The 13613-nt window shown below is 39.6% G+C and overlaps 1 protein-coding gene across 1 annotated transcript in view; it reads left to right on the top strand.

The window, feature by feature from the left end:
- Nucleotides 1-13613, top strand: part of Npepps (aminopeptidase puromycin sensitive) — a 75614-nt gene that overhangs the window by 13737 nt on the left and 48264 nt on the right. The window contains exons 2-3 of the mRNA XM_055619502.1: nt 646-730; nt 11001-11078. Coding sequence (XP_055475477.1) covers nt 646-730; nt 11001-11078 — 163 coding nt within the window. The remainder of the gene's footprint in view (nt 1-645; nt 731-11000; nt 11079-13613) is intronic.

The following is a 13613-nucleotide window of genomic DNA, read 5'->3' as shown; positions in this document are numbered from 1 at the left end:
TCCTTCCTTCCTTCCTTCCTTCCTTCCTTCCTTCCTTCCTTCCTTCCTTCCTTCCTTCCTCTCTCTTTCTTTCTCTCTCTCTTTCTCTTTCTTTCTTTCTTGCTTGCTTGCTTGCTTGCTTTCAGGCTTTCAGGCTTTCAGGACAAGGTTTCTCTGTGTGGCCTGGGCTGTCCTAGAACTTGGGTTGTCGACAGGCTGACCTAGAATGAAGATATCCGCCTGCCTCTGCCTCCCAAATGCTGAGACTAAAGGTATGTGCCGCCACTGAATCATGAAAAGATTTTATTGATCAGATATTTAGTATGAAAAACTTAAACATGTATTATTTTTAATATAATTAGAAAATGTGCATTGCCTTGAAGTACTAAAACAACTTATTTATTTTTACCATTGTATGCATAATCAGCCTTTTTTTGAGACAGGGTTTCTCTGTGTAGCCTTGGCTGTCCTGGACTTGATTTGTAGACCAGGCTGGCCTGGAACTCACAGCAATCCGCCTGCCTCTGTCTCCCGAGTGCTGGGACTTAAGGCGTGAGCCCCCATGTTTGGCTGTCAGTCTAGGTTTTTAAAAATTGCATTAAAACATTAGGTTAAAGGGCTACTGTGTGCTGTCTCTGATATAGCCGGTTTTTCTCTTCTTCTTAGGTGAGGCAGGCAACCAATCAGATTGTGATGAATTGTGCTGACATTGACATTATTACAGCTTCATATGTGCCAGAAGGGGATGAAGGTAAGAGCTCTCTTCCATTTTAATTTGGTACTTGAGAGAGATTGACTGACTCAGACCTTCAAATTGAGACATCAGTACTGATTACTTTAAAATGTGCCAGGCATCAGAGGCAGGAGGTTCCTGGCCAATCTGTTCTATGTGGTGAGGCTCTGGCTTAAAAAAGAACAAAGCAAAGCAAGTGTGTTGGTTGTTTATGGGACTATTAGAATAGTGTTATCTAAGTGTATTCTGAGATAAAGGAAGTGTCAGAATTCAAATTCTGCATGAAACAATTTCTGTTGATATCCTGAGAAATCACATTTTATAAATGTAAAATGAATATAATAACCAGTATAACAAAGTTGATGATGAATTGTTCTTTAAATTAAGTACTTTGAACATGAAAGCTTCATCAAAGGAGCTTAGTTTTAAGTGTATTTTTCTTAAAAGACCTCACCCCTTGAACTTGAGATAGTAAGTTTTTTTAAAAATTTTTTTACTAATTACACTTTATTCACTTTGTATCTCCCCATAAGCTCCTCCTTGAGATAGTAAGTCTTGCTCATAACCAAAAAAAATAAAAAATAAAAAATAAAAAACCCCAACTTTATGAGGCCATGTGTTAATGTTAGAAGCTAGATAACAGTGTTAGTCACGGAAGTGGTCAAGAAGTGTATGCTGTGTGTGAACCCCATCAGCATCTTTAAATGAGAACTGTTGGAGATGGTGTGTAGGTTTGGGGTTCAAATGTTATTTCCATTTAAGCTGAATGGAGCCGAATTGCTTTTTACTTTTGTGTTTATTTTGCCATTCCTTGTCAGAATATTTTATTAGTTACTTGTAGAAAATCTCATTGGACATAGAGTAAGTTAGCGATGTATCTTTAAAATTTCTACATTTTATTCTTTTCTACTTTATGTTATGTTGAAAAGAAGCATACAGGTTTATTTTCAGGTCTGGAGTTTATGCTGTAAGATGTCTTATGGTAGGAAGATGAGGTCATAGTGTTTAACCATACTGTTGCTGCAGGAGTTTGTGAAGTCAAACTACTGCATTTTAAGCTTAGAAAAACAGATTCTTCAAAAGGACTTGAGTGAGTGACAACTTTTGAAAGATTGGTAAATGAAAGAATGATCAATTTCTTCACCTCTGGAGAAAAATGGAAGTACTTGAGATAGTTCCATCAAGGCTAGCTTTTAATTAGAGAACATTTAAGTCTGTGTAGTGTTTTAATGAGGCATGCAGTGTATATAGATATGCAGATAAGTAAAATAAATATGCACTCTTCAGTTGTCATTTTAGCTCACTTAAAAACAAGAACAAACACTTCCTTACCAAACTGCAGGAAAGGGTTTGGGGGTTTCCAGGGTTTGAGTGGCACTGTGCTGGTGGTGGCCTGCACCTGGGCTCACTTAGTGCTCTCATCACTTAAGTAGGAGGGCACTGCATGCTTAAGGAGGTAGAATTTATAGAGAGAGTCAGGGAAAACATTACATTTTTTAGATACTTAAAATATTTCCCACCTGGCAGTAGTGGCGCACACCTTTAATCCCAGCACTTGGGAGGCAGAGGCAGGTGGATCTCTGAGTTTGAGGTCAGGCAGGGCTGGCTACACAAAGAAACCCTGTCTCAGAAAAACAAAAACAACAAAATTCTCCTTCAGAACTAGCTAAGGCACAGTTCCCATTCCTTTTCTCCTATACCTTCAGCAGAAACCCAGAGTCACTTGGAAGCTCATCTTATATTAGAATGGAATTTACAAAATGGTAATTTTATTGATTTGGTATTTTAAGGTTTGCATAAGGAACAGGGATAGATTTGGCCTTTGTGGCGCACACACACTTTAATTTTGCCTTGGACCTAATAGCATTTTATGATTCCTACCTTACAGAAGAGTATGGTATGTTGTTTCTTTAGAAACTAGTGACTATAAATTTGACCCAGCTCTTTTCAGAGCTCTCTTCTGGTAAAAGGGAACATTTTAACCTAGCTAATCTCATCAAGTACTCATTAATATTTATGATTGATTACCTTCTGCAAGATTGATGCAGTCAGGCGTGTTGAAGCATGCCTTTATTTAACCCCAGCACAGGAGAGGCAGAGGCAGGTGGATCTCTGTGTGTTCCAGGACACTTTGGTCTACATAGTTCCAGGCCAGCCAGGGGTGCACAGTGAGACTCTGTCTCAACAACAACAAAAGATTGATTCAGATATCCGAAGTCACTGAATTTTGATGCTTTAAAGTAAAACCAACCAGAAAAGTATTTGAAAGCTTGATGTTGTTGAAATACAAGTTTTTAATTGATGAAGAAAGGCCATCTTGTGAAATGCACATTAGTCCTGAGAGACCATTAGACTCTAAGGCATGGTTAACTTAAAAAAAAAAAACAAAAAACAGAAACTATTTGAGACCTTACTTTCTAATATATATATATTGAAAAATATATTTCTAATGAGAAACCAGTAAGCGAAGATGGCTGAAAACTGTTTTTTTACTGTTCTGCACTTCAAGGGTTGGTGAAGTCACTGGCACTTAAGGCAGTGCAAGGAATGCACCTCCCTGCACAGTGCAGGGTTAGTATTGTCTCAGCCTCTGCAAGAGGGTACGGAGCTTTGAGTGCCTGAACTCAGGTTCTGACAGGTAAAGAGTCTAATAGACAGCTTGAGTAAAGCCCCGTAGAAAATGATCATTGCAAGATTTATGCCAGCTTCTCCCGGAGTGTATTCCACCAGATAATCTGCATGCAGCATTAGCCTGTGAGAAAGGGCCCCTGGGGAAGGAGCTCCGTATGAAGCTCTCCCACATAGGTCCAGATTGACCAGCATTGCTTTGGCTCATCTACATAAGAGCCTAAGTTACATTGTTCTTAAAGTACAGTTGTGTATTTGAATGTGTGCTTATGGAAGTGTGCATGTGTCTAATGTAATAAAAGGATATTGCCAGATACATCACCAGAGCAAATAGTTAAACCTGACAAAGTAGTGGTTCTTCACACTTGATCCAAAGCCCTTCTCTAACTTTTAGTAATGTATTTTCTGTCATTATAATTATGTATAAATAGATAACACTAGCATCTCTTTGAAGTGGCTTATTTAATGTCATTATTCTGAAAATTCACATGGCTCTTAAAATGGGAAGACTAAAAATAAAAGCAAAATAATGCTAAAATGTATGTACTATTTTTTAAAAGATTTTATTTATTTTACGCTTATTAGTGCTCTATCTGCATGCGCATCTGCACACCAGAAGAGAGCAGTAGAGGGAATAGGTGGTTGTGAGCCACCCTGTGGTTGCAGGGAATTGAACTCAGAACCTCTGGAAGAGCCGACAGTGCTCTTAACTGCTGAGCCATCTCTCCAGCCCATACGTATGAACTATTGCAATAGAAAATTTCATGGAGATACTGCCAGTGGGAAGGAATTTGAATGTAACTTCAATTCTAAGATAGAGATGTAGGCTAAGGATTTCCTTCAAGAGTTCCTGTGCAGTCAGACAAACAAGAAAATGACTGAATTGGGCTAGGATTGGAAAAATTTGATGGGACAGAAGATAAACTAAAAAGAATACCTGTCTTATAAAAACATACTCAAAATGTGAAGATACACCTCAGTGGTACATTGATTGCTCTGCATTCATGAGGCTCTGAGAAATTGACCCCAGCCCAGCAAAATAAATAAATCACAATTAAAAATAAATATATTAGCCTGACGTGGTGATGCACGCCTGTAATCTCAGCACTTGAGAGGCAGAGGCAGGTGGATCTCTGTGAGTTCGAGGCCACCCTGGTCTACAAAGTGTGTCCAGGACAGCCAAGGCTAGATGGAAAAACCCTGTCTCGAAAAACCAAAAGACAGACAAACAAAACCCTTAAGTTTTAAAAAAAAAAACAAAAACAAAACAGTATTTAACAGTGTTAAAGATTGAGTTTAGGGCTTCATGAATGTTAGGAAATGCTCTAGCACCAAGATATATTCCCAGTTCCAAATAAAACATTTCTGAAGGCTGCATTGAACTTGCTTAAACTTGGAACTTCTGAAAGAGTCCTGGGAACTGATTCCAAGGAACTGGTATATTACACTTGTTGTTCACCACGTGGACCTCAGTATAAGAAGTGAGATGAGCATAGCCATCTGATTAAAAGTGAGTCGAAAAGGTTTGCTTATTTAGTTAATGTATGGCACGGTGTCTTCTGTAGCGCAGGTCTGCTTTTAGCCCATTGTGTGTAACCCAGACTGGCCTTGAAGTTCAGAGCTCACTGGTTTAAATTGTCAGCTGCTATAAATACAAGTGTGTTTTGCCATTCCTGGCACGGCTTTGAGAGTTATGGACTTTGAGTGAAAACTGACCTAAACAATGTGTAATACACTATATTACAATGAAATGTATTTACTGAGTTGTTTGAACTGATTTGCTGTTTTGCTTCTGTGATACCATTGATAACAAGATTTGAAGACAGGGCAAGATGGTCAGTGGGTCACGCTCCCAGCCTCATGACCTGAGTTGGAGCACCAGAACCCACAGGGTGGCTGGAACCTGACATTTGTGTCTTGGTGTGCACCCCCAGAAAATAATATTGAAAAAATATTTATGGCTGGTGTGCAGTTTAGTGGTAGAGTACTTGTCTAGCGTATGTGAGGCCCTGAGTTTCACCCCCACTACCTAAATAAATAAATAACTATGTTCAGGAGTTATCAGTTAGCTCCTTTTGGTAGATTTCAGCCTGCCTTGTGTGGAGAGGTTGGGCATGTGATGAACTACCAAGGGTAGAGGTCTCGCGCATACTGAGCACTCTGCCACTGAATTCTACAGTGAATTATACAGTTTACTTTTAGAGTGTTTTTGTTGTTTTAACAACTTCCGGCCCTTCTTCAGCTTTCTGGGTGCTGGGGTAGCTTTTGTTTTGTTTATTTTGAAACAGGTTTTCTTTGTGTATCTCTGGCTGTTGCAGACAGGAAGGTCTCAAACTCAGATCCATCCGCCTCTGCCTCCCACCCAAGTGCCGGGATTAAAGGCGTGCGCCACCACTGCCCAGCTTTTTTTTTTTTTTTTTTTTAAATTTTGTCTCTGGTTTACTATTTCTGAACATAATGAGTTTGGAGAATGGGAATATAACGTCTGTGCTGTTGTTCTTTGAAGAATGGATAAAGGTATGTGTAGTCTGTGTTCATTGACATAGAAGTAACTTTCGGGATATCCTGTTTTTTAAATTAAATGGCCATTTTATTTCATTTTAAATAGGCCTTAACTTTTAGAGCTAGTTCAGGTTAATAGCAGAACTAAGAAGAAAATACAGAGAGTTCCCATATAATCCCTGCTCTGTATACTCAGTAGCTCCTCTAATGTCAGCATGCTGTACCCGGGGTGGAATTAGTGGTTCCAGTTGATAAATTTTGGAAACATCATCATCTAAGGTCTGTTTATGCTTCACTCTTGGTATACTATCTGTGGGTTCTGACAATTGGATGATGAAAAGTACCTACCATTGTAGAATCGTAAGGAAGTGTTTTACTACCCTAAAATCCATCTGTACTCTTACCTGTTTATTCCTCCCCCATCTTCTGGTTTTTGTTAATTTTTAAATGATATGTATGTGTGTCTCTCTGTAGGTATGTATATCTGATTGTAGGTACCCACAGTGGCTAAGGAGTGTAGGATACCCCTGGAGCTGGAGTTACAGGTGGTTGTGAGCTGCCTGATGAGGGTGTTGGGAATTGGATGAGCAGTATGTGTGCTTAGCTGCTGAGCCATCTCGCCAGCCTTGTGCCCATAGTTTTGTCTTCTCTATAGTGTCACTGTAGGAATCATATAGTATGCACTCTTTCCTGATTGGCTCTTTTTACTGTAATAGTTTACATTGGAATTTTATCTTTTTGTGGCTTAGTAACTTGTTTCCTTTTAGCACTGAATAATATTCCAACAGGATTTGGTGGTATAGGCTTTTAATCCCAGCACTTGGGAGGAGGAAGGGGTAGGTAGATTGCTGTGAGTTATGCCAGCCTGGTCTACATAGAGTAAGGTCTGGCCAGGGCTGCATAATGAGACCCTGTCTCAAACAAATGTGTGTGTTTTGCATAGGCTACAGTTTATTTACTTAGCAGAATGTTTTGCCTGCTTTCAAATTTTGGCATTTATGAATTATAAACAATTGTAAACATCCATATTCAGGTTTTTTTTTTTTAACTTAAAAGTTTCTAGTCCTTTTTGTATAAATACCAAAGAATATAATTGATGGGTAATGTACAATGGTACAAAGAAAATGAAATCTCCATCTTTCTGAGGCAGGGTCTAATATATAATATAGCTCAGCTTGGCCTTGTACTTGATATATAGCCAAGGATGACCTTGGATTCCTGCTTCTATGTTCCCAGCGCTAGAACTGGAGTTATATGATACCATACCGAGGGTATTCGGTTTGTAAGCAACTTCTGCTTCCAAAGTTGCTGTTCTGTGAACAGTGAAGGAGTTTCTGTTGCTATACCACCTTGCTAGAATTTGATATTCTGGAGTTTGGACATTCTAATACGTATGTAGGAATATGTGGTGGTTTTTATTTAAATTTCTGTGATGATGTACTGTGTGCCTATTTTCATATTTTTTCGGTTTAGATCTCTGGGGATCTAACCCAGTGTACTTTGTATATATTTAATCTGTGCTTTACCACTGACATGTAGCTCCAGCGTCTACTGTGGCTCCTGAAGTAGCTGGGACTATAGGTATAAGCCATCCTTTCTTTGCCCACTTTATGGTGGTGGTAGTGGTGATTTGGGAGAAGGCATCACTGTATCGTTTGGGTTGTCTCACATGCACGGTCCTTTGATCATCTTGCATCCTAAGTGCTGGGATTACAGGTATGTGCCCCAGGCCAGCCTCAGACTCTTAGTGCTGGGCTTACAGCTGTACTTGCTCCAGCTCTGTTACTGTGTCGTTTTAAGAATAAAACTCTTTAGTCAGATAGATTTCCTAATATTTCTCCCATTTTATGGCTTAATGTTTCATTTTGACAGTGTCTTTTGGAAAGCACTTGCTTAATTTTAATTTAAGTTTAGTTTATCAGTCATTTCTTTCATGGATTCGTGTCTTTGGTGTTGTGGCTAAAAAGTTATCACCATACTTAATTCATTTTGATTTTTCTCCTGTGTTGCATTCTGGGAGTTTCATGCTTTCCATTTAGGTAGATGGTTCATTATGAGTGTGTAAGCTTTTGTTTTGTTGCATGTGAATGTTTTGTTCCAGTGGCTGTTGAGACTGCCATTTCTCTGTTGTATTGTTTTGTTTTGTTGGTTTTTCAAGACAGGGTTTTTCTGTGTAGCCCTGGCTGTCCTGCAGTCACTTTGTAGACCAGGCTGGCCTTAGACTCACAGAGATCTGCCCGCCTCTGCCTCCCAAAGTGCTAGGATTACAGGAGTAATCCTGGCTTTAATTTTATTTTTTATTTTATTTTATTGTATTTTATTTTGTATTTGTTGTTTGTTTTTTGGTCAAAGATTGATTATTTGTATCTGTCTCTCTCTGGGTTCTTCTCATCTATTTGTATATAATTCTCACCAAAATCACACTGCTTTCATTACCATAGCTATGCAGTGAGTCTTAAACCTTGGTAATGTAGTCCTTTGATTTTATTCTTCAGTACTGTGTTGACTATGTAGGGTCTTTTGCTTTTCCATATAGAATTTAGAATTAAGTTGTTATTTATAAAGTAACTTGCTGGAATTTGTGTGTTTATAAATGTCTATATCTGTAGATTTGTGTGTGTGATCAACTTAGTTGTTCTCAGGAGCTATCCCCCATCCACCATCCCACAAGGCAGGGTTTCTCTGTGTAGCCCTGGTTGCCCTGAGTGCTGGGATCAAAGGCGAGTGGTTTTTTTTAAAACATTCTCCCACTGGGACCTTGGGCTCATTGATTAGGTTAAATTGGCTGCCAAGCATGTCTCAGCTAGCATCCTCCTATGTCTACCTCCCTTCAGTGCTAGTATTACAAACGAATGTCACATCCTCATGGTAGCATTGAAAGTAATTTACTGCCTCAGCCATTTCCCTCACTCCAGTGAACTGTGATTTTTATTAAGAATTATTGATTTCATGAGTCACGTTCAGAACAACTGACCTTTTTTTTTTTTTTAAAGGCATATATAATCAAATAACAGTGTTACTATTATTTTTAACAAACATTTATCTGTTAGGTCAATTTTTAAAAAGTATTTTAGGCTGGTGATGGTGATGGTACACACCTTTAATCCCAGCACTTGGGAAGCAGAGGCAGGCAGGCTGGTCTCTGTGAGTTCAAGGCCAGCCTGGTCTACAGAGTAAGTTCCAGGCAGGACAGCCAAACAGAGAAGCCCTGTCTTGAAAAACAAAAAAACAAAACAAAACAAAATTGGTGAGAAAATTCAGGATAGTCTGTCCAGATTCCTCTTGGCATCTCCATATAGCATTCCTGCCTCCTGTGTATGACACAGGGCATCTCCTGAGATGGTGCGGGCAGAGAAAGGCAAGGAAGATTAAGTTTTTCCTATTTTCTTAAGACCTACTTTGGGGGTGGAGTTATGAGCTAGGGCGATTGGGAAAAACCCAAGTACCTATTATTATATCCTAACAATCGACAAGAAAACATGCAGAATAAAGTAGTATTTTAAAAAAGGGAGCCAAGCATGGTTGCCCACGCAGGGAGGCACAGGCAGACGATCTCTGTGAGTTCCAGGACCCAGGACAACCTGGCCTACAGAGCTAGTTCCAGGACAGTCAAGGCTACACAGAGAAATCCTGTCTCAAGAAACAATAAACAACAAACAAACAAAAACAATAATCAAATAAATAGAAAAATTATTTTTTAAAAAAGGAAAGGCATGTAAGAATGAGCATTATTCATTTTGTTTTGTTTGGATCTAAGGTAGCCAAGGTTTGCTCTGATCTCGCTATGTAGTTGTGATTGATCCTGAAATTCTGATCTGCCTCTGTGTCCTGAGTCCTGGGATTTCAGTTATAGACACACACCACCTGTCCCATATTAGAGGGTCCTGGGGAATAGAACCTGAGGCTTTGTGCACCAGAGCTACACTCCCATGCTCTGTAACAGTTGTTCTTAAACGTGATATAGCAGATCTTTAAAGAAACGAGTTGATACCTCACCCCGAGGTTGGCTTTGAGAATGTTTGCACCAACAATATTAGCTTTAATTCTAGGCAACATTTTTGTTGCCACTTCAGTGAAGCCAACCGTTCTGGTGTGTGCAGTGGTAAGTGGTGGTGGTTTGAGTTTGTATTTCCTTGATGATATTGAGCTCTTTTTATTTTTCCTTTGGCCATTTATGTTAAGCGTCATGAAATGCAGTTTCAGGGCATCACAAGACTTTGATTTGGGGCTAAGGAATGCTCCACTTACAGTTGTTAGCATAAGATGATTGAAAAAGCTCCAAAAGTACAAGCTACTTTAAGAGAGTTCAGATATATGACTACTCTCTTTTCTGAGAAAACTTAAAGAGGGAATTTGATTCCTCGGTAGTTACATAGCCTAGTTGTATTTATAGTTGGAAGTATGTCCTGTGGAATGGAACGTAGCAATACAGCACCGGACTGTTCTGTTCTCAGGTTCCCATTCTTTTGTGTTTTATTAACTTCTTGCCAGTGTGAAGTGTTTCTGTAGACAAAAACTGGGGTAGGTTCATTGAGTAAACTGCCATGTCGGGGCTCGAGTTGAGATCTCAGTACCTATGTAATAAGCCAGGCATGGCACACACACTCAGTAACTTAAGCACTGGGTGAGCTGAGCTAAGTGGATCTCTGGAAGGAAGCCTCAGTAAGCTCCAAGGTTAGTGAGAGACCCTGTCTCAAAAAACAATGTGGATAGCTGGGTGTAGTAATACAAGCCTTTAATCCTAGCACTGGGGAGGCAGGGTCAGGAAGATCTCTGAGTTTGAGGCCAGCCTGGTTTACATAGTGAGTTCCAGGACAGCCACCCCCCCCAACCAAATAAGGTGGGTTCATCCAGAAAGACACCTGATACTGACCTCTAAGCTCTACACACACACACACACACACACACACACAAACACACACACACACACGCTTTATTTTATCACTTGGAGGGTTACAGCAGGAGGATTGTTATGCTCTGAGGTCAAGCTCAGCCTGGGGTACATAGTGCCAGGGCTGTATAGCCTCACCTGTCTTATAAAACAAGAATATTTCATTCAGTTTAGTAGAAAATTTGTTAATGTTGATTTTGACAGTCTAGATTTGTTCTTTTCAGTGTAGTTAGATTTGTGAAGTAATTTTTTTCTTTCTCTTTCTAGAAATCCATGCTACAGGATTTAACTATCAGAATGAAGATGAAAAAGTCACCTTGTCTTTTCCTAGTACTCTACAAACAGGTAAGAAATGTGTCTTTTGTGAAATCTTATGAAAGATGATGCATTTTACTGCTTCCAAAGACAAACATGCCATTTCTCCCCGTATTATTGCTTACAGATTAAAGAATTAAGGTCTTTTCTTCCCCTTTAAAAATTCTGGGTTATGGCTAGGCCACCTTTAATGGCTGACACACGCCTTTGATCTTAGCACTCAAAAGGCAGAGGCAGGTAGATCTATGTGAGTTTGAGGCCAGCCTGGTCTGCAGAGTGAGTTCTAGACAACCAGAACTATACACAGGAGAAAGCCTGTCTTAAAAAACAAACAGACAAAACAAATAAACAAAAACTGAGTTAACAAATTTATTGTGACACATCATATAGCGAGACATATTTAGCAGTAAAAGTTTGTGAATTCTTATTAACAAATAAAGTGTTTAATACAGATTTTGGAAAATATGAAAGTACATATTCAAACTGATGGATCATATCTCTAAAATAGTACAAATAGAGCTGGGTGGTGGTGGGCATGCCTTTAAACCCTGCACTTGGAAGGTAGAGGCAGGCAGATTTCTGTGAGTTTAAGATGAGCCTGATCTACAGAGCCATATCTAGGATAGCCAGGGATATACAGGGAAACCCTGGCCAGAAAAACATAAGTAAAAATGTAGGTAGGTAGTTATGTGGATAGGTAAGTAGATAGGCAGATAGAGGATGGATGGATGGATGGATGGATGGATGGATGGATGGATGGATGGAGTACAAATAGAATGATGCTTGCTGAGTATAGTGGCTTCCACACCTGTAATCCCAGTGTTTGGAGGATAGAAACAGGAGGATCAGGAGGTCACTTGCGCTAGATGAGACCCGGTTTTGTTTGTTTGTTTGTTGTTTAAAGATTTATTTATTAGGTATAGAGTGTTCTGCCTTTATGTACCCTTGCACACCAGAAGAGGGCACCAGATCTCATTATCGATGGTTGGGAGCCACCATGTGGGTGCTGGGAATTGAACTCAGGACCTTTGGAAGAACAGCCAGTGTTCTTAACCTCTGAGCCATCTCTCCAGCCCGAGACCCTGTTTTAATAATTCCCTGCTGTAAATTTCATAGATTTAGATTATGTCTAAAGATTTGCACAGCTATTGCTTTTATGCTTATTTATACCTATTGTCTGGTTGCCAGAATTTAAAATTTTTTAAGTATTTGATGTATATGTTTGTGTGTGGTGTGAAAAATGTATGTATGTATATACACAATATAACTTGGAAGTCCTACTATGATGAATTAGAAGGTTTGAAATATAAATTAATTTTTATGTGTTCGGCTCTTTTATTTGAATGCATAGATGGATGTATGGATGTATGTATGCATGCATGAGTGTATGTGCATCACACGCATGTAGAACCCATGGAGTCCAGAAGAGGATGTTGGCTCACCCAGGACTGGAGTCATAGAAGTTTGTGAGCTAATGTGTGGGTGCCGGGGATTGAACCCTGATCCTCTAAAAGAGCAGCCAGTCATCCTAATGGCTGAGCTGTTTTAACAGCTCCTCCTTTTTTTATGTAAAAATTTCAGAAAAACAAGGACATGTAAAGCAGAAAAGTAGAAAACTGAGAATGAGTTTATCAGAACCAAAATCTTAATTAAAGAAAAAAGAGGCAGGGGCTGGGGGCGGGGCAATGGTGTCAGTCACAGCAGTAGTGGCTGAAGCTCATGCCTGTAATCTCAGCATTCATGAGTCAGACAGACAGATCTTTTGAGTTGGAGTTCAGCCTCAACTACAGGACAGCCAGGACTATACAGAGAAATCCTGTCTTGAAACAATTTTTTAAAAAAAATATTTTATTTTATTGTGAATTGCTGTTTTGCCTGCATGTATGTCTATGTAAGGGTGTCAGAAGCTCTGGAACTCGAGTTACAGACAGGTAGAAGTTGTCATGTGGGTGCTAAGAATTGAGCCCAGTCCTCTGGAAGAGCGGTCAGTGTTGTAACCGCTGAGCCATATGTCCAGCTCCCCAAAAAAATTTTTTAAAGGAGTAAATTAAGAAAGAAATTTGAATTAAACACAAGAGCTTTTAGTTTACAAAAATACACCTTTGAGCTGGGGGCGGTGGTACACACCTGTATTCCCAGTGCTCGAGGAGGCAGAGACAGGCAGAGCTCTGTGAGTTTGAGGACAGCCTGGTCTACAAAGCGAGTCCAGGACAGCCAGTGCTATACAGAGAAACCCTGTGTCAAACACACAAAAGTCTGGGCACAGTAGTACACACCTTTCATCCCAGTACTCAGGAGGCAGAGGCAGACAGATCTCTGTGAGTTCAAAGCCATTCTGGTCTACAGAGTGAGTTCCAGGGCAGCCAGAGAAACATCTTCTCAAAAAAACAAACAACAACAACAACAACAAATAAACAACAAATATCTTTGGAGAGATACTAGCTCTGAAAATTTAAAAATCCCAAAGCAAATCGTAGTACTTTGGGGATAAAGTGAAGCTCTAGAAGAACCAACCTTCCTTCCTTCCTTCCTTCCTTCCTTCCTTCCTTCCTTCCTTCCTTCCTT

The sequence above is a fragment of the Psammomys obesus genome, unplaced genomic scaffold (genome assembly GCF_907164565.1).
Source record: "Psammomys obesus unplaced genomic scaffold, mPsaObe1.curated_primary_1811, whole genome shotgun sequence".
NCBI classification, from domain to species: Eukaryota; Metazoa; Chordata; class Mammalia; order Rodentia; family Muridae; genus Psammomys; species Psammomys obesus.
The sequence above is the reverse complement of the archived record's forward strand: the minus strand, read 5'-3'. Positions and strand labels throughout refer to the sequence as shown.